This window comes from Thunnus thynnus, chromosome 4 (assembly GCF_963924715.1).
Source record: "Thunnus thynnus chromosome 4, fThuThy2.1, whole genome shotgun sequence".
Lineage (NCBI taxonomy): Eukaryota > Metazoa > Chordata > Actinopteri > Scombriformes > Scombridae > Thunnus > Thunnus thynnus.
Genome location: NC_089520.1, coordinates 4167571 through 4188521, shown reverse-complemented (window position 1 = coordinate 4188521; position 20951 = coordinate 4167571). Strand labels below are relative to the sequence as shown.

Here is a 20951-nt window from a genome sequence, read left to right as displayed (position 1 = left end):
TGCGAGGTCCCAGTCTCATCTGCTTCAGGCATTTGGCCCTGGTGTATTCTTACGCCACGGAGCAATGATACCTGGGTTAGGGTTAGCAGCTGTTGTTTCTGTGCCAATTATTGTCATTTTCGTTCCTTTGTCTGTTGTGCCAGCCGATGAACAATCCTCCGCCCCTCACTCTCGCTGGCTCAGGGGTATTTTCCTTTTTGGTCTTTTCGTAGCCATTAAGGAGTGACTCCTATTGACTAGCAGATGGAGCCTGCCATCATGGTTAACTAGCCAATGACAGCCCCATTGGGGTCTTTCCCTAGTTGTCAGCTGCACTTTCACAGCAATCACTGGTTTTATTCAGCAGATCAAGTGAGCTCAGAGGACATTGTTTTACAATGCTGTATTATAATTGGCAATCATTCCTTGAGTGGGGGTAGGGATAAAGGTCATGCAGCAACAGGACTTAAAGAAGATTAGTCGAGTCCAGGTTTCTTCTGTCAGTGATTCAGTGCGGACTGTTCATATATCATTATTGTTAAGTGTTAGCAACCAGAATCAGCTATGTATTTGCTGTCTTGAATGCACCCCATTCCTTCTGCAAACGAATGACTTGAATCACTCACTCAATGAGGGAGTGTATCCCTGCGAAAGAATCACATTTTCTCACAACTGACTGGGTAGCTCAACTGAACTGAGAAATGAACAGAAGTGATTCAGTTCAGTTCGTTAACCCAAAAGATTTGAATCACTTGAGAATGACACATTCACTGGAGCCGGTTTGGGACATGACAGCTTTTTGGATTACGTTATCTTTTTTTTAAACTTTAAAAAATTTTCAGTGTTGTTTGCTGCACAGGTGATCACAGACGATCAGCCTTTTGACTGGATCCGCAGATATTCAGGGCACAGCCTCAAAACGCTGCAACGTAGACTAGATCATGGTCAATAGTTGTCCTGTGATCAGTCTGTGTATAACTTCTCTGCTATAGCTGATAGTATCAGTGTTTCAAGGCTGTGTTGTTTGCGTGTACAGTGGCTCTGAGTGGTCAAACAACTCTCTAAAGGCTTTTGACGGATGCAAAAAAATGCAGAAAATCAAACCTGCTCCGAAAACTATAATGACAGACGAAACCTTCGGAGTCGGTGTGTAAACGTGATTGACGCAACGTGACGTCGTATTTATTTTTTAACGTGTGACAATTTCGGACGAAAAAAACGGACTTGGTGTGCAAAGACCTTTAGTGTGTGTGTGTGTGAGAGAGAGAGAGAGACAGGAAGAGAGAGGAAGAGAGAATTGAGGATAATCATAAGTGAATAGATATTAAATTAATACCTTTATGAGAAAAAATGTACATCAGTTTTTTTATTCATTTTTTTTATTCAACGTTACACAAAAATTAGTTACACACAAAAGTGTCTGGTAAAAATTAGAATCCACCAGCCAAAGTGGCTAGTTGAAGAAAGAGTTCATTTCCAACACTGTTTACGTCTCTTCTAAAGTCACTAAAAAACACAGATATACATACACAACAAACAACAAACAGTTTATCAGTCTGTGAAATATATGCCTTAGCACTTTATATAGCCTATCTTCACATGAGACAGGAAAAAAGAAAAAACAAAGTTCTGATACACAAATCTGTTTTCAGTTTTTGGACTTTTTCTCTAATCTTTGATTTTTGGGGAAATATTTAATCATCTGAACATTTATTAAAATGAAACCATGTGAGAAATTTAGAGGGAAAAATGACCATTTGGTGGAGCTGTGAACTCAAAGACATGTGAAATGTGACCCTGACTACACACTGCTTTTTGTAAGATGTCAAAAGCCAAAAAAGTTGGAAACCACTGGTTTCATCTTTAACAATGTGTTATATTTTAAAAGCTTGTTATGTTATCCATTGTGTCAAATCTTCATTAGAAAAGTAACTAAAGCTGTCAATTAAATGTAGTGGAGTAGAAAGTATAATATTTCCCTCTGAAATGTAGTGGAGTGGAAGTATAAAGTAGTATCAAATGGAAATACTAATGTAAAGTATAAGTACCTCAAAACTGTACTTAAGTACAGTACTTGTGTAAATGTACTTAAGTACTACTTTTAGACAAAGACGCAATTATATCTATTAAATTTTCTACCTGGCATTCAAAAAAGTAAAAATAAAACAAGAGGTTGGTCAAATGTATCAATATGGTTATGGACTAAATGTCAATGAAATTAACAAACATTTCTTGCTGTTCTTTTTTTTTTTTTTTTTTACAAATGTAGTCAATAATGCAAATTGGTGAACAAAATATCAGAGCACTTATTAATCAATCAATCAATCAATCAATCAATTTTTATTTATATAGCGCCATATCACAACAGAAGTCATCTCAAGGCACTTTTAACATACAGTAGATCAAGACCGTACTCTTTAATTTACAGAGACCCAACAATTCCCCCATGAGCAAGCACATGTTAATACATGTTATTTTTCTGTGTGGGATTGAATGTAAGTGATTCAGCCAAAACTAAGACAAACATGTCTTTAATATCTGATGCACTGCAAAACAACCAGATATAACGTAAATGGAAAATGTAAAAAGAAAATGGAATTATTTAAAAAATAAAGGCAGTCTTCTAATATTGTGAGTGAAAAGGGGTCCTCTTTGCAGCAATGTGCAGCTGAATTAGGTGCCTCTCAGATCAGGGACAGCAAACTTCAGAGAGAAAAGACTGGAACACTGATAAAGTGTTGAAACTTTAGTCTGTTCTCACTATTAAAGGCTGCACATCAATCAGCATGCTTCAGTCTTTTCTCTCTGAAGTTTACTATTGTTATCACTTTTTATTCTTTCACTTAATTGTTAAATCCTTAAATATAATTTTATATAATATATGCCATACCATTGTAGAATAACTAGAGGCTAGACTAACTACGTGAATAGATCACATAAACATAGAGTTGATAGCTTGTGCATCACAGGCTACAGGCTGCAGTCTGTGGTGAATGTTTAAATTGTTAAAATAACAATGTTTTAGTAATTTGGAAGCATTTGACCATGCAGTGAATAATATATATAATATATAATGCAGTGAATTTTCATACTGCTATGATTATAGTGCTCAGTAGGAGAGCACAATCTAAATTTGTCAAACTCCAGGAATTTACAATGTTATATGCTTAATGTGTTCCAGTGTACTTTCTCACTGAAAAGTCATTACACTATTTTTCCTCAGTGGCATTCACGACCTTAAATGCTTTGTTTAAGATCTAGTTTATGTTATCTGGTCCTTCTCTGCAGTCCATGGTGTGATGCTTGCTCACACTGAACACAGCAGGTACTTTTTCAAGTGCTGTCTAAAAGTCTTGTCTCGTAGCCCGTACACAATCGGACTGATAAACCTGGGGAGGATCTGAATGATGATATAGCAAGCAAAGATTATGTGTACATAATGTTTAGGGAACCAGTATAACAGAGCCTTTATCAACACAGGGGCTACATAGGTTAGCATACACAAGAGTAGCTGAATGCCATGCAGCAGGATTGTATTCCTGGCCTTCTTTGCATCTCCATCAGATGATTTAGCTTCTTTAGCTGCTTTAGCAGCAAAGAAAATCTTAAAGTAAGTGTAGAAGAGAGTGAGCCAAACACCAATTAGGTAAATTATGTAGGAGATATCCCTCTTTTTCAAACTTATGGGGTGATGGAACAAGTTATCCCTCTCACAGAAAATTGTGGAATAGAATAACCGTAAAGGTTCTGTTGCAAGAATAATAAACAAATCCGGCAGTGTTGAGACTGCGCTCATGGCCCAGATCCAACCAATCAGAATATTTGTCTTTTTGATTGTACAGAGCTCAGCATGTCGCAGCGGTAAACAAATAGCAATGTAGCACTCTACTGCCATGACAGCTAAATTTAATGGGGTGTTGAGGGTGGTGAAAACAGCAAATGTAATAATGAGGCAACAGAAGGAAGCATTAATTTTGTAGAAGATATAACTGAAGACAAACAGGCTGATTGTTGTAGTAAGCTGGATTATATCGTTCAGCACCAGGTGGATGAATAAGATGTAACGAGGATTCACAAAAAAGATCTGAAGGAGAGAGGAAAAGAATCAGTCAGTTAAAAGGTTCTAATAATGTCTTCCATTCCATCCATTTCCTTCTTCCACCAACAATCATTATAGTAATACCAAAAACAACAACAAAATATTCTGACCTGGTGTTTTCTGAAGGTGTGAATCAGGGTACCATTGATATAGTTGATGGTAAGGCCAAGAGCCAGAACAATCACATTTTTGACCACAGCTGAGCTTGAAGGGTCTCGATAACTAAGACCACTCGACACATTATAGCCATAAGACGAGGAATTCATGGGGCTGATTTGAGGATCCTGCAAGTCCCTGTTACAGAGGAATATTTAAAGATATTCTAATGTTATGTTTAGGTTAGCACTGCAAATGTCTTATTCATACATCTATATTTTTCTCACAGTAGCAGAATACCTTGTTCAACAATTATGCACAGAGAATGAAGTTGATGTACAACAAATCAATGTATCCTGACTGTTTAAAGTGAAAGCTTTCATCCTTAAATGTTTCCATCCAAAAACATAACTTTAACACTTGCATGGGTATTAAATGTTTATGTACATTGTGTGAACACAAAATATCTGATTTGCCTATTAAAATATCCAATTTTCAATCAAGTTCAAAATAAGATCAATAAATGCTTGAGTGAATAGATAAGAAACTCTACCACATGATGTTGAATAATCATTTAGAATTACAGCAAACTTGTACTTTTTTCTCCTTTCAAATGAACAGTGTTTCACTGCTTAAAACACCATCTAGTTTTGAACTGCATTAGAGATATGATATGCTCAATTAAGGAGTTACAAAAGTGATTATTCACAGTTCAAAAGCATGATAAACATCATATAATATTGATACACTACTAAAGTGTGACAGCATCATATACATTCTTACCTCAGATAGTACACTTCAGTCTCAGCTTTGAAAATGTTTTGAAGTCAGTTTGATGGCTTTATATAAAATAGGATGATGGATGAGTCTTACAAATCATCAGTAATGATGTCATTTGGATACTATGCTCTGCAGGAGTTAGGAGCAATCAGTTGTCCTTTGGTAATTAAAACACAGTTTGTTGACAGTCAGTCAGTCGAAACCAATATGGTGAAGAAAACTTCAGTATTTGTTCTTTTCAATAGATTTTATAGATAGGGGTTACTTATGTAAAATAGTTGTAGAATTAAAAAAATAAAATAAAATAAGCGCATCACCTGCAAGGTTGTCATATCTATAAAAAATTAAAATAATTAGTTTGAGCAATGAAACACAAACTGAAAGTCTGCTCACTAATTCATTCCCATTCAGAACGAGACTTATCTTTGAGCAAGACTTGGTTAGGCACAATAACAACAGACTAAATCAAGCAAAAGGTAAAACAAAATGGGGTAGAAGGGGTAGAAGCGTCACTGGGGTCATCAGGTGGGCACCCTCCTTCTTTGGTGTTTCTCTGATAGGCCCATGACACTTCCAGAGGGCTCAACAGTGACACCTGGCATCCCAGGTTCACCCCCCTTGTGAACCTGGGCGGACTTGTGGCCAACTATGGAGTTGACAATCCAAACTGCAGTTATTGTGTGCACATTTTGGCTAGCCGTACCTTTGGTTGACTAATACTGTTACTGGTAAATAGAAATTGATAGGCCATGTCAAGATATCTGATTAAATGTATATATTCTTACATTATGTTTAACAACCTTGCCAGCAGCATGTCAGTGTTCGTAGCTGTGGAATCCTGTTTCTGTTTAGGGATCTGATTACGTAGTTGCTAATTGTAGTAGCTTCTCCTAAGAAACTCACCTGTTACTGCTCTATTGAAATGTGACTCAGCCACACGGTTGGCGGATCTTTGATATTGGTAGTACTAGTATTGATATGAATGTTTTTCTGCCTACTAATGGTAGCATTTGTATTACTAAGAATATTAGTTTGATTATTATTGCTGTTAGTGTTTACATTGTTAGTGACTTTATCAGTGTCAAAACTGAGATTACCATTACTGTTAAGCCTGTATACATTATCATCAAAACCAAGTTAAATTGTTGGTAGTTATAACCTGATATATGTATATTTTATTTCTGATTTGTTTCAGACCACATGCCTATCTTTGATACGTGCAATAACCGGGTCTACTGTACTGCTGTGGTGTATTAAGGAGTAACCACTCACGAAAAGATCCATACCGTCTCCTGTCTCGTGTGTTCTGACCGTCAACCCAGGGCGAATGCTATCCTACATATTCTCAACCAGTTCCCCCCATTCTTCATAGAGAGAGTTGCTAACTCACTTGGCAGCCTCTGCAAGTGACTTGATAGCCTGTCCTAGGGCCTGTCCTCGGACTCCCATCCCTTTCTTCAGCCTGGTGGTTGACATGGCCACGAGACCCCTGCAGCTGACCTTGCAAGGAGCACCTGTGTTCTTCAGCCGTTTTGTTCCAATTCAGTTGCTAGATTTGAGTATTTCAGCTTTTTGCGTTTATATGCCATACACTAACTGCATCCTCCCATGGCACCATCAGCTCTGTGATGAACAGAGACTTCTGTGAGGCTGACCACAGGATCAGATCTGGCCTGAGACTGGTTGTAATGATCTCTGGTGGGAAGGTGAGCTTCTGGTCTAGATCGACCTTCATCTTCCAATCCCGGGCTGTATCCAGTAGGCTTGATTCTTGTCTTGCAGTTAATGTCTTTGGTATTGTTCCTGCTGGTACAAAGGACATGATGTTTGAGAAGCCAGGGGTTGGGGGAGAGAGGGCATTGTTGGTAGTCCTCCTTTCTTCCAGAAATAGTGCCTGTTGCCAAAGGACCTGGTTGTGCCTCCAGGTGTACCATCCTTGGGTGAGGCTGGTCTTGTAGCTGGTGAGTATTTGCTGTAGGATTGCTGGTGTTTGGCAAAGAGGACATGATGGGTTTTCCCCAAGCCACTGGTTCAGGTTCTTGGGACTGGGAAGAATATCACATATGGCTCTGATGATGTTAAGTTAAGTCTGCATCCTGCCATTTCCCAAAGATCCTTCCAGGCAAACTTCTGGTGTTCAAAGTTTTCCAATATGTCCATTGGCCCTATTTTGCCCGTGAGACCTTTGCACATTGTTCTGCCTCTCCCACTGCTGTATCTCTTTTATCAACAGCTCTCTCTTCTGGGCAGGTTTTGCTCTATGCCATGTGGGTCTATCTGTACCTAGCCCAAAGCTGCCTCTTCCATGCTGCACTTAGCCCACAATATCTCCATGCCTGAGAGCAGATTTCACTTACTGCACTGCCTCAGATGGGTTCCACTTTCTGCCTGTGGCCACTCTGGGAGCTGCCGCCCATATTGTGGTGTCTGTAGTTTCTGTCAGGGTCATGTCCAGCTTTACCTTGGAGCATTCGAATTCTTCAGTAAGGCTAATGATAGGCAGTTCCAGAGGAATGGATGGCATGTCAGGAGGTATGTTACTCTGTTCATGTATCAGGTTATGTGTGTCTATTGTTTTCTAATGATCTTCAAGTTCCCTTTTTGACACTTGGAGTACTCCGCTCTTTTCCTTTGTGAACAGCTCTTTCACAAATCTGAACGGATCCTTGTAGAACAATGTTCGTGCCCTCTCCTTTGTACATTGAAACCTGAGGTTTTCTGCCCTCTGTAGTCTTTCCAGGCATTCTTTTAGGTCTGTTTGCAGGAGGCTGATTCCCTCCATCTCTTCTAATGAACCTTTTCTCCATCGCTTCCTCAGGTCCCTTCTCCTTGACTAGGCACTCCATTTCTTGTTGCCTTCTTGGGTGATGTTGTTGTCGTTCTATTCTTCCTTGAGTCTCTTGCTCCAAACCTTTCTACCAGGTATTCATAAATCAGGTTGCTTATCCTCTCCAGGCTCTTCTCTGCTGTTCCTTGAAGTCCTTCCAAGATCTTGCTCAAATCTGCATTGTTTGTTTCCAAATCTTTTTTGCTGCCGAACTTTGGCCACTTCACATGTGGCCTACATCCTTGGATCTTCATCTCTGTCACATGTTGTATCTGGATTGATTCCAGGTTCTCAGATGTCATGGATGAATTGCCTTCCTCTACAATTGATATTGATGCTTGGTGGACTGTAGGTTGTGTACAGCCACTGACCTTCACTCGACTGACTTGACAGTCGAGTGTATCTCTCAGGAGATACTGGTTGATGCGAGGTCCCAGTCTCATCCTCTTCAGGCATTTGGCCCTGGTGTATTCTTACGTCATGGAGCAATGATACCTGGGTTAGGGTTAGCAGCTGTTGTTTCTGTGCCAATTATTGTCATTTTCGTTCCTTTGTCTGTTGTGCCAGCCGATGAACAATCCTCCGCCCCTCACTCTCGCTGGCTCAGGGGTATTTTCCTTTTTGGTCTTTTCGTAGCCATTAAGGAGTGACTCCTATTGACTAGCAGATGGAGCCTGCCATCATGGTTAACTAGCCAATGACAGCCCCATTGGGGTCTTTCCCTAGTTGTCAGCTGCACTTTCACAGCAATCACTGGTTTTATTCAGCAGATCAAGTGAGCTCAGAGGACATTGTTTTACAATGCTGTATTATAATTGGCAATCATTCCTTGAGTGGGGGTAGGGATAAAGGTCATGCAGCAACAGGACTTAAAGAAGATTGGTCGAGTCCAAGTTTCATCTGTCAGTGATTCAGTGCGGACTGTTCATATATCATTATTGTTAAGTGTTAGCAACCAGAATCAGCTATGTATTTGCTGTCTTGAATGCACCCCATTCCTTCTGCAAATGAATGACTTGAATCACTCACTCAATGAGGGAGTGTATCCCTGCGAAAGAATCACATTTGCTCACAACTGACTGGGTAGCTCAACTGAACTGAGAAATGAACAGAAGTGATTCAGTTCAGTTCGTTAACCCAAGAGATTTGAATCACTCGCGAATGACACATTCACTGCAGCCGGTTTGGGACATGACAGCTTTTTGGATTAGGTTATCTTTTTTTTAAACTTTGATTTTTCAGTGTTGTTTGCTGCACAGGTGATCACAGACGATCAGCCTTTTGACTGGATCCGCAGATATTCAGGGCACAGCCTCAAAACACTGCAACGTAGACAAGATCATGGTCAATAGTTGTCCTGTGATCAGTCTGTGTATAACTTCTCTGCTATAGCTGATAGTATCAGTGTTTCAAGGCTGTGTTGTTTGCGTGTACGGTGGCTCTGAGTGGTCAAACAACTCTCTAAAGGCTTTTGACGGATGCAAAAAAATGCAGAAAACCGAACCTGCTCCGAAAACTTTAATGACAGACGAAACCTCCGGAGTCGGTGTGTAAACGTGATTGATGCAACGTGACGTCGTATTTATTTTTTAACGTGTGACAATTTCAGACGAAAAAAACGGACTTGGTGTGCAAAGACCTTTAGTGTGTGTGTGTGTGTGTGTGTGTGTGAGAGAGAGAGAGACAGGAAGAGAGAGGAAAAGAGAATTGGGGATAATCATAAGTGAATAGATATTAAATTAATACCTTTATGGGAAAAAATGTATCAGTTTTTTTATTCATTTTTTTTATTCAACGTTACACAAAAATTAGTTACACACAAAAGTGTGATTACAAAATGGTGGCTGGTAAAAACTATGAGTGTCTGGTAAAATTTAGAATCCACCAGCCAAAGTGGCTAGTTGAAGAAAGAGTTAATTTCCAACACTGTTTACGTCTCTTCTAAAGTCACTAAAAAACACAGATATACAGACACAACAAACAACAAACAGTTTATCAGACTGTGAAATATATGCCTTTGCACTTTATATAGCCTATCTTCACATGAGGCAGGAAAGAAGAAAAAACAAAGTTCTGATACACAAATCTGTTTTCAGTTTTCGGACTTTTTCTCTAATCTTTGATTTTTGGGGAAATATTTAATCATCTGAACATTTATTGAAATGAAACCATGTGAGAAATTTTGAGGGAAAAATGACCATTTGGTGGAGCTGTTAACTCAAAGACATATGAAATGTGACCCTGACTACACACTGCTTTTTGTAAGATGTCAAAAGCCAAAAAGGTTGGAAACCACTGGTTTCATCTTTAACAATGTGTTATATTTTAAAAGCTTGTTATATTATCCATTGTGTCAAATCTTCATCTGAAAAGTAATTAAAGCTGTCAATTAAATGTAGTGGAGTAGAAAGTATAATATTTCCCTCTGAAATGTAGTGGAGTGGAAGTATAAAGTAGTATCAAATGGAAATACTCATGTATAGTAGTATAAGTACCTCAAAACTGTACTTAAGTACAGTACTTGTGTAAATGTACTTAAGTACTTTCCACCACTGATATAACAGTGCAAAAGAAATATACACTGTTTTGTAAGTAAAACTTTTAGACAAAGACGCAATTATATCTATTAAATTTTCTACCTGGCATTCAAGAAAGTAAAAATAAAACAAGAGGTTGGTCAAATGTATCAATATGGTTATGGACTAAATGTCAATGAAATTAACAAACATTTCTTGCTGTTCTTTTTTTTTTTTTTTTTTTTTACAAATGTACTCAATAATGCAAATTGGTGAACAAAATGTCAGAGCACTTATTAATACATGTTATTTTTCTGTGTGGGATTGACTGTAAGAGATTCAGCCAAAACTAAGACAAGGGACAGCAAACTTCAGAGAGAAAAGACTGGAACACTGATAAAGTGTTGAAACTTTAGTCTGTTCTCACTATTAAAGGCTGCACATCAATCAGCATGCTTCAGTCTTTTCTCTCTGAAGTTTACTATTGTTATCACTTTTTATTCTTTCACTTAATTGTTAAATCCTTTAATATCATTTTATATAATATATGCCATACCATTGTAGAATAACTAGAGGCTAGACTAACTACGTGAATAGATCACATAAACATAGAGTTGATAGCTTGTGCATCACAGGCTACAGGCTGCAGTCTGTGGTGCATGTTTAAATTGTTAAAATAACAATGTTTTAGTAATTTGGAAGCATTTGACCATGCAGTGAATAATATATATAATATATCATGCAGTGAATTTTCATACTGCTATGATTATAGTGCTCAGTAGGAGAGCACAATCTAAATTTGTCAAACTCCAGGAATTTACAATGTTATATGCTTAATGTGTTCCAGTGTACTTTCTCACTGAAAAGTCATTACACTATTTTTCCTCAGTGGCATTCACGACCTTAAATGCTTTGTTTAAGATCTAGTTTATGTTATCTGGTCCTTCTCTGCAGTCCATGGTGTGATGCTTGCTCACACTGAACACAGCAGGTACTTTTTCAAGTGCTGTCTAAAAGTCTTGTCTCGTAGCCCGTACACAATCGGACTGATAAACCTGGGGAGGATCTGAATGATGATATAGCAAACAAAGAGTGCATGTACATAATGTTTAGGGAACCAGTACAATAGAACCTTTTTCAACACAGGGGCTACATAGGTTAGCATACACAAGAGTAGCTGAAAGCCATGCAGCAGGATTGTATTCCTGGCCTTCTTTGCATCTCCATCAGATGATTTAGCTTCTTTAGCTGCTTTAGCAGCAAAGAAAATCTTAAAGTAAGTGTAGAAGAGAGTGAGCCAAACACCAATTAGGTAAATTATGTAGGAGACATCCCTCTTTTTCAAACTTATGGGGTGATGGAACAAGTTATCCCTCTCACAGAAAATTGTGGAATAGAATAACTGTAAAGGTTCTGTTGCAAGAATAATAAACACATCCGGCAGTGTTGAGACTGCACTCATGGCCCAGATCCAACCAATCAGAATATTTGTCTTTTTGATTGTACAGAGCTCAGCATGTCGCAGTGGTAAACAAATAGCAATGTAACACTCCACTGCCATAACAGCTAAATTCAATGGGGTGTTGAGGGTGGTGAAAACAGCAAATGTAATAATGAGGCAACAGAAGGAAGCATTAATTTTGTAGAAGATATAACTGAAGACAAACAGGCTGATTGATGTGGTAAGCTGGATTATATCGTTCAGCACCAGGTGGATGAATAAGATGTAACGAGGATTCACATAAAAGATCTGAAGGAGAGAGGAAAAGAATCAGTCAGTTAAAGGTTCTAATAATGTCTTCCATTCCATCCATTTCCTTCTTCCACCAACAATAATAACTGATAATTATGATTGTAATAACAGAATAAAATATTCTGACCTGGTGTTTTCTGAAGGTGTGAATCAGGGTACCATTGATATAGTTGATGGTAAGGCCAAGAGCTAGAACAATCACATTTTTGACCACAGCTGAGCTTGAAGGGTCTCGATAACTCAGACCACTTGACACATTATAGCCATAAGACGAGGAATTCATGGTGTTGATTTGAGGATCCTGCAAGTCTCTGTTACAGAGGAATATTTAAAGATATAGGTTATTTAGTGGAACATTGCTTGATCACTCAATAAACACAAAAAGAGAGCATTGTCAGCTTCTTAAATAATGTAATGAAATAATACAATCAGAAGTATAATGCATCATATTTCTGGAGACAAAGACACAGATATATGCATAACTATGATTTATCTTACCACTGGCTCAGACAAAAGTACAACAGAATAAACTAACTGTTAAACACTCAACTGTCTCATTTTACACAGCTAAGAACTAAGCCTAGAATAGACACAACATGAAGGCATTTGGAACAGGCGTGGAACACAAACTAACACTAAACTGAACTTAAGAACGCTATTTGTAACATGTACAAGAAATACATCAAATGATAACCTACTATTCAGTTTTCTCTCACAGATAGCACTGCAAATGTCTGTATTTTGTCTGTATTTTTCATGTATCTGTATTTTTCCTACAGTTGCAGAATACCTTATTTCACAATTATGCACAGAGAATAAAGTAAATTTACAACAAATCAATGTATCCTGACCTTTTATACATAACTATAACACTTGCATGGGTATTAAATGTTTTGCAAAGTTAATAACATGGTTTTTTAACACTTAACTAATGAGCGATATATCATTTATGTAAAAGTAAACAGAAAAAATCTGATTTGCTTCTTTAAATACAGTTTTCTTCTTATGAAGTTCAAAATAAGACCAACAAATGCTTGAGTGAATACATATAAAACAAACTCTACCACACAATGTTGAGTGATAATTTAGAATTACAGCAAGTTTATACTTTTATCTCCAAATGAACAACTTTCCGCTGCTTAAAACACCATCTAGTTGGTGAATTGCATAAGAGATATGATATGCTCAATTAAAGAGTTACAAAATTGATTATTGTCACAAAAAACACATATAGTTCAAAAGCATCACAATACTGTAAACCACGTAATAATAGTATATTACACTAATACAGTGTGATAGCATCAAATACATTCTCACCTCAGATAGTACACTTCAGTCTCTACTTAGTAAGTTTGATGGCTTTATATTAAGTAGGATGATGCAGTAGTCCTACAAAATGTCAGTAATGATGTAATTCGGATATTCAGCTGTGCAAGAATTAGGAGACATCATTTGTCTTTTGGTAATTAAAACAGTTTGTTGACAGTCAGTTAGTCGAAACAAATATGATGCAGAAAACTTCAGTATTTGTACATTTCAATAGATTTTATATATAAATATATGTAAAATAGTTGTAGAATAACAAAATACACCTGCAACGTTGTCATAACTATGCATATCTTAAAAGAAACCCTTAAACAATTATTTTTAGCACTGAGACAAACTGGAAATTTGCTCACTTATTCATGTGTACCCACTGTATTGACATTAAATCAACCTGATATCTTTATTCAAATCCTAAGATTTGAGTTTGAGTTTATTAGTATTCATACTCACAGTTAGCAACTGAATAGAATCAGAATTTACAACAACAAAGAAAAGGAAATATAATATAATATATATAATAATATCTATACATGACTGTACATCATAAAAATATAAAACTATACATATATCTATATGCACACATGCACCCATGCATTTACACACATACGCATTTACAAATAGAACCATACACTTACATACAACCATGCATACATTTTTAAAATGCCATTAAACAATAATATACAACACAAACAAACAAACAAACAAACAAACAACAAACCCCAAAGACCTCAGCTATCTATTTTTTGTTTCTTTCAGTTATATATTGTACAGTCTGACTGCTGTAGGCAGGGTTGCTGCTTTCAGCATGTTTGTTCTGTACTGGATGTATGTAAAATTTTTGCTGTTCCGTTTAAGTTTGTTTGTATTTTCTGCTCTTGTCTGGGGGAGCAAGTCATGGTGTTGATATTGTGCATGTGTCATCTCTTTGACCACCTGAATGGCTGCCTGTTCCTTCCAGCTCTGAAGAGATGGTAGTTGTGGTAGTGGGGTGCAGCCTCTGGAGATAATCCTGAGAGCCCTTTTTTGTACCCTCTCTAGCAGTGCAGCCTGGATTTTATTGCACCCCACCAGAAGGACACTGCCATACTCTAGACATGGCCTGGCCACAGCAGTGTAGATGGTAACAATGTCCTTGCAGGGTAGGCCAAGTCTGGCTAGAACAGTCAGAAAGTGGAGCCATTTTTGAGGCTTTCCTCAGTTCTTGTTCCAAATGAGTGTTCCCGCTGAGGTCAGAGTTCAGGGGAAAGCCTAGGTACTTGGTGGTGATCACAACCGGAACTTCCTGTCTGAAACAGAGGAGCAGGTTGTGGTGGGTTTCTAAAGAAGCAGATTCTTAGTTCCACTGATTTTTCTCCATTGAGCAGCGTGTCGTTTGATGCAGTACATTTATTAATCAGCTGGGCTTCCATTGCCATTGAAATGTCACTATGGATCTTGGTGAAGGGAATGGTCTTAGACAGTCCTATGTCATCAGCATACCCAATATCCAATGTGTTGTCAAAGACACTCTTTCGAGTGGACATGTGTAGGAGGAAGAGGTATGAAACCTGGGGGACCCCAGTGTAACCTGTGTAAATTGGAGCCAGGACCTTCCAAATAAGGAGTACGGGGTGTTGCCTTTCATGCTACCTCAGACCCAAACTAATGCTAGCTTACTGGGAACACTTGAGTGCTGCACACTTGGGCTAACATTAGCTACTTTAGTTAAATTGCGCTAACAGTGCAGGCATCATAATCAAGTAACATTAAACTTAGTGAAATATTGCAACAATAGTCTGACTCAGTGAGCCCCAGAGCAGGGAAGACCAGAGGGTGAGGCAACTGTCAATCATAGCTGTCAATCAACACCCACACAGCAGACACCAAAGCTACTTCAAATCTTATTAATGGAGCAATAATTTCCAAAATGGCCTCCAACACACTTTTTAGAGGGCCTGAATTTAGCAGTTGAGACCACAGTGATTCGTTGTAAAAATGATTGACTTAGTATTTCTAGAGAGAAGTTGAGACTTTTTGAATGTGAATCAGTTGGAGCATCTAGCTGCTGTCGGTGGCAATTAAGGTACTTCCACACTGGCTTCAGCCTCAAGTTGTAGTTGCTGGTTGGTTTGGACGGCGTTGTGGCTGCTCCAAGAAAACTGATTAGTTTCGCAAGTGTGGTTCTTTGTGCTACTTTGCCCACCTCTGATTTGGCATGAATTACATATGGTCACAGCACACTTATGAGCATTGGATTTGAAATTATTTTCTAGGACATTTTATGCCTTTATCAAATAGCAATCAATGGTAGTGGAGGCCGGATTCAAACTCGGGACCCAAGTCAATTTTCTGAGTGTCCAGATTCTGGGTGTGTAGCTTTGTCCACTATATAGTGCCCTGAACAATTCCATGATGGCAAGAGCCTTCATCATTTCAAGATAAAAAAAGTCAAATTCTTTTCATCACTGTCTGCTGTAGAGTTGCACAACAATAATCAGCATCCTTACAACGCAACACATTGCATTGTGGGATTGTTAGCAGAAAGTGGTGCACATGCCATGGGCACTACTTTTGCAGTTACAGTAAGGGATTTTTGAAGGTAAATATAGTGCATTATACATTAAATAGTGTGATTTGGGACATAGTCATGTACATGACTGTCTAACAATCTCACAATGCAATGTGCTGCATTTTATAGATCACAGTTGTGTGTCCACAGCTGTCAGTGATGACACAAAATCACAGCAATTAAATATCAGTTGATGTGTAAACACTGACAGTAGTTAAAAATTCAGTTAAAGTGTAAGATTTCAGTAGCTGAAATGTCAGTTTAATAAAAATCAGTTGACATGTGATGGGTGAAAGCAGTTGAATTGTCAGTGAAAGTGTAAGTGATGAAAGCACTTAAAATTTCAGTTAAAGTGTATAAGACAGTGAGTGGCTCTCCTGTTCCTTTTGAATGAAAAAAAAAAAAAAAAGTAAGTCTTATCTTAAAATTCTAGATTTGTTAGAGAAAATGAGTTTGCGAACATTAGATGCATAGATTTACCATGAAAAGTGGAAAGAAGAGAAGAGTTTGAATTTTTTTTTCATTTAAGAATCAATATTCCTGTGTGGAGAACAAATCAATACAGAGGACACAGTTAATATTAAAGTGTTAATTTGTTTGCTGTGTTTTGTTCTGCACTCTTTTTTGTGCTTGGCAACACTAATAAGAAGGCCATACAATGGAAACCTTGTGGTGCTGAAATGAGATAGAAAAAACTTACAAAATAAATGAAAAATAAACATTAATTTTAATGAATCAATACCATAGAGAGTGCAACAATCATAACTTTTTAATCCAACATTACTTCATCAGCTTTATCTTAAAGAGAATTACATTTTAGAAATTATGTAAGCATTATATCATGTTCCTACAACTGAAGAAAACAGAGGCCAGGAATTGGTGAAAAAGATGAAAACAACTCTTATGATTCTTCTGTTAATGTCCAGTTTTCATTATCCCAGACAAAAGAGTCTTTTTTAAAGAGCAGGTGCTGGCTTTGACTGTTGCTCCAGATTGTCCTGAATTTTATTCTGTGTAAATTACAGTGTGTTAAGATCTAAGATCAGGACTCTTGCACAGGCCAAGGCGTTTACTACATCTATGATAAAGAGAATCCAAAAGAGAAGTAAATGGCTTTAATGTTGTTTATGTCATAAATAATTTTAAAGATAATATTCAATTAAAAACAAAGGAGTTCAAGACATATAGGCCTGTGTCTCCACTACACCACTAAATCTGTATTTATCCCATAAATTAACCCTAATTGTTTAAAATTAGAAGGGCAATCAACCATCTGAAACAAATTTAAGGAACTACAGAATGCTTGAAAATATCTACGATGGGTTGCAGTCAGTCGTGGTTTAGAATAACAATCATATTTGATTCTATTGCATTAAACATGACAGGTTGTCACTAACTGAACCATAACAACCTGCGACAGTTAGACAATAATCTGACATATAGCGATCTATGATCATCTCATGAGGCTGGTGCCAGGTTAATCACACTTAATACCATTTTTTTTTTTATCTCAGTGCTCTGTATCCAATTCTAGAGCTGATAATCAGTGAACTGTCTCACTGTTTGCGTAATGTGACCTCATTTCAAAATAGGTTTAGATTCTTCAGATTCTTCTGGATAAAACAAAAGCGGAACAGTCATATATCAACAACATCTAGAGAGTGCCTTCAGTGTTGTCGTGGCATGGCTGTTTTCATTTATTGTACACAGCAGATACCTTTTGAAGTACTTTCTGAAAGTGTTGTCTCGTAACCCGTAGACAATAGGACTGACAAAGCGAGGAAGGATTTGGTTTATGATGAATATAACAAAGTTTATGGATGCTACCCCTCCTGGGAACAAGTATATTAGAAAGTCACGTAACATAGGTTGCACATAGGTTATCATGCACAACAGCACCTGAAAGCCATGAAGGAGGATAGTGTTTCTTGCCTTTTTAGCATCTGTATCAGCAGCTTTGGCCACAAACAAAATTCTGAAGTAAGTGTAAAACAGAGTTATCCAAACCACTACCAGAAAAAATATGTGGGATGCATCTCTCTTCCTTAAGCTGTAGATGCTCCGAAACACACCATCCCTCTTGCAGAACACTCTGGCATGTAAGAACTCCAGAGGTTCAGTGGCCAAGAGGATGAAGACATCTGGCAGAACAGAAAGTGAACTCATTGTCCAGACTATGCCAATTACAATATACGTTCTTTTGACTGTACATATGTAGTTGTAGCGGAGGGGAATGCAGACAGCAATGTAGCACTCTGCAGCCATAAACGCTAGATTCAGAGGGGTGTTTTGTGTGGTAAAGACAGCTGGCAAGATGAGGAGGCAACACAGTGAGACATAGATGGTATGGAAGGTGTAGGTGAAGACAAAGAGGGTGATGCTGGTTGTCAGCTGGATCATGTCGTTAAACACCAGGTGGATGAACAGGATGTAGCGAGGGTTCAACTTCAAGATCTGAATTGAACAGCACAGTAGGGGGATTAGATTGTATAATATTACACACATAAATAGTTCAAAAGTATGTTACTACACCTACTCCAATGTTTCTAACAGTCATGTCTAGTAGTCTTCATTTACTGTAGCATATGTTGTATCATCGTATTTATTTTGTACCACTTAACAGGAGACTATGATAGTAGTGCCATTAAGTGTAGTTGGTTTAGCAAAATTTTGTGGTTCTTACAGAACAGTTCTATTAGAGTAGTAATAATAATTGCAGTACTGTAATTGCAGTGATTTGGAAAAAAATACATGTTTACAGACATGTATTGAGTAAGCAATTAAACACACTGGATATGAGCCTTTACCAGTAGTTTGTCATATTGGTGTTTTTGTCAGTCAGACTATGTATATCCAGACAGGCACTAAAAGAGGACACCAAATGATGAAAAAAGGATTACTGTACTCGAGTGATGTTGTATACTATTATAGAATAATACAAGGTAGTGGTGGTTTAAATATAATTAGGGCCTCAAATAACAATAATTTTCATTACAACATTATTTTCATTTCATTATCGATTAACTGATTAGTCATTTTGTCTATAGAATTATAATAAATTATAATTTCCCAAAATCAACAGTCCAACCAACAGCCCAAAACCCAAAGACATTCAGTTTACTATCATGTATGACCTCGTAAACATGCAATTTACACATGTACAGCAGTTCACAGCACAAATGAGAAAACATAAACCAGGATACAGTAACTATAAAATGTTGTCTTGATGCACAAATAATTTCAAAATTGTTATATTCACTTGAATTTCAACACAGTAAAATACACAATACCAACTAGAGCTGCAATGATTAGTTGACTAATTGATTAGTTTATTGACAGAAAATAAATCTTAACTATTATGATAATAGAATAATCGTTTTTATTCAAGGAAAAATGCCAAACATTTGCTGGTTTCAGCTTCTCAAATGTGAGGATTTAAAAAGTTAAAGGTTAAAAGTTCTTATTTGTCATACATGATAGTAAAATGAATATCTTTGGACATTCAGACATTTGAGGATGTCACCTTGGCCTGTAAGAAATTGTAACAGGCATTTTTTCACAATTTTCTTGTATTTAATTGACAAAATGATTTATCAAGAAAATAACCAGCAATAATTAATTAATCAGTAATGAAATTAACTGTTATTTGCAGCCCTAAAACCAACTGTTTGATCTCCTTTCAGGTCTCTGAAAGGAGAGAAGGAAAGAAAAGGAAGGGAAAGGTGTTTCAAATTTCATTGACATTGTACATTATTACTCCCCTCTTTACTTCCTAAACTAACTATATCTTTTGTATAAAAAAAATAGTTTACACACATGATGTTTGTTGAATGTGTGGACCATGGTGGCATTGATGTAGTTGATGGTGATGCCGAGGACAACCACAATTACATTCTTGCCAACAGCTATAACAAAGTTGTCCCGGTAATTCACAGCCGGTGTCACATTTCTGTTCCCAGATGTCAAATTCATGTCAGCGTCCAATTAACTTGTTTCAAAAGCAAAAGGCACACATTATACAACAACAAAATATGGTGAATATCATTTAAAAACAAACATTCTCACATCTTTTCTATGACATTAGTAATCAGGTGAAGCAAAAAATTCCATACTGACCTCAGATGATGGATTCTGAGCTTGAGATGAATCTGCCATAGGATTTTGCAGGTTCTTTGAATAGGTGATCACACTTTTAACCTGAGTCACACTGTGTGTGTGTGTGACGTAGTAGGTGTATGGAATAAAATTAGGGTCATATGTATGGTGGCTATGAAGTGCAAATCACAATGGCAAATAGGAAATCACAACAACAAATCAGAAAACACAACGGCAAATAGGGAATGACAACAACTCACAAAACACAAAGAAAAATAACAAATTGCAAATCAAATTAATAAACGAGAAAACATGACAACAAGTCCTAAATAACGGCAAAACAGAAACCACAAAGCAGAGAACACAACAATGTTAACTTCTACTGGAAAAGGTAGGTACCTGCTATTGACAAGGATCGTTGCTGACTGGATGTGCTGTGCATCTTTTTATTTATTTATGTTTCACACATTCAGATATGGTGATACACAGCTACAGTACATATGACCCTAATTTTATTCCTTATGGGTGTGTATTTAGTTTAGTATGTTTAGTACATGTAGTACAACATTGGATGGTTCTACAGCTTAATATACTCAAAGAATTTTTTTTAATTTGAAGGAAAAAAATTTAAATATTCCTACTTTCTTTGGAAAATGATTTAATATTTTGAAACACCCTGAAACAGTTTGTCACCATATTGTTACTTACACCTTTCTCTTTTCCCTCATCTCCTGGCCTAAAGGCCTTTACACACTGGACGTGATTTTTTCGTGCGATTAATTCGCACATCAATATATTTTTTTGAACTGTTGTTTGTGTCATGAGTACTTTTACACAGAACACGAATATTATGAGGCGAAAAAGCGATGTGATTTTTTTCGGACCCAGGTCGATTTTTTAGGTCGATGATGTCAACATCCTCCAGTGATGAT

General features: G+C 37.3%; 2 protein-coding genes and 1 pseudogene across 2 annotated transcripts; all 3 read right to left on the bottom strand.

Annotated features, from left to right (window-relative positions):
• Positions 1 to 3241: 3241 nt before the first annotated feature.
• On the bottom strand, positions 3242 to 5705 carry LOC137180781 (odorant receptor 131-2-like; annotated as a pseudogene).
• A 4992-nt stretch (positions 5706 to 10697) lies between these two features.
• Positions 10698 to 13119, bottom strand: LOC137180930 (odorant receptor 131-2-like). Its single transcript, XM_067586238.1, has 2 exons — positions 12178 to 13119; positions 10698 to 12047 (listed from the first exon to the last, which is right to left on the bottom strand). The coding sequence occupies exons 1-2, from the start codon at positions 12331 to 12333 to the stop codon at positions 11271 to 11273; spliced, it is 933 nt and encodes a 310-aa protein (XP_067442339.1). The 5' UTR covers positions 12334 to 13119; the 3' UTR covers positions 10698 to 11270.
• Positions 13120 to 13948: 829 nt separating this feature from the next.
• Positions 13949 to 19896, bottom strand: LOC137180929 (odorant receptor 131-2-like). The gene is made up of 2 exons (XM_067586237.1): positions 19741 to 19896; positions 13949 to 18378 (listed from the first exon to the last, which is right to left on the bottom strand). Exons 1-2 carry the CDS (start codon positions 19894 to 19896, stop codon positions 17569 to 17571), a joined length of 966 nt encoding a protein of 321 aa, XP_067442338.1. The 3' UTR covers positions 13949 to 17568.
• Positions 19897 to 20951: the final 1055 nt, after the last annotated feature.

What these genes read in the sequence shown, in the direction of transcription:
- LOC137180930 (XM_067586238.1), bottom strand. Translation starts at nt 12,333, where the DNA reads ATGAATTCCTCGTCTTATGGCTATAATGTGTCAAGTGGTCTGAGTTAT. An exon ending in ACACCTTCAGAAAACACCAG is followed by an intron (nt 12,048 to 12,177) that starts GTCAGAATATTT and finishes TCTCTCCTTCAG; the next exon opens with ATCTTTTATGTGAATCCTCG.
- LOC137180929 (XM_067586237.1), bottom strand. Translation starts at nt 19,896, where the DNA reads ATGAATTTGACATCTGGGAACAGAAATGTGACACCGGCTGTGAATTAC. An exon ending in ACACATTCAACAAACATCAT is followed by an intron (nt 18,379 to 19,740) that starts GTGTGTAAACTA and finishes TGTTCAATTCAG; the next exon opens with ATCTTGAAGTTGAACCCTCG.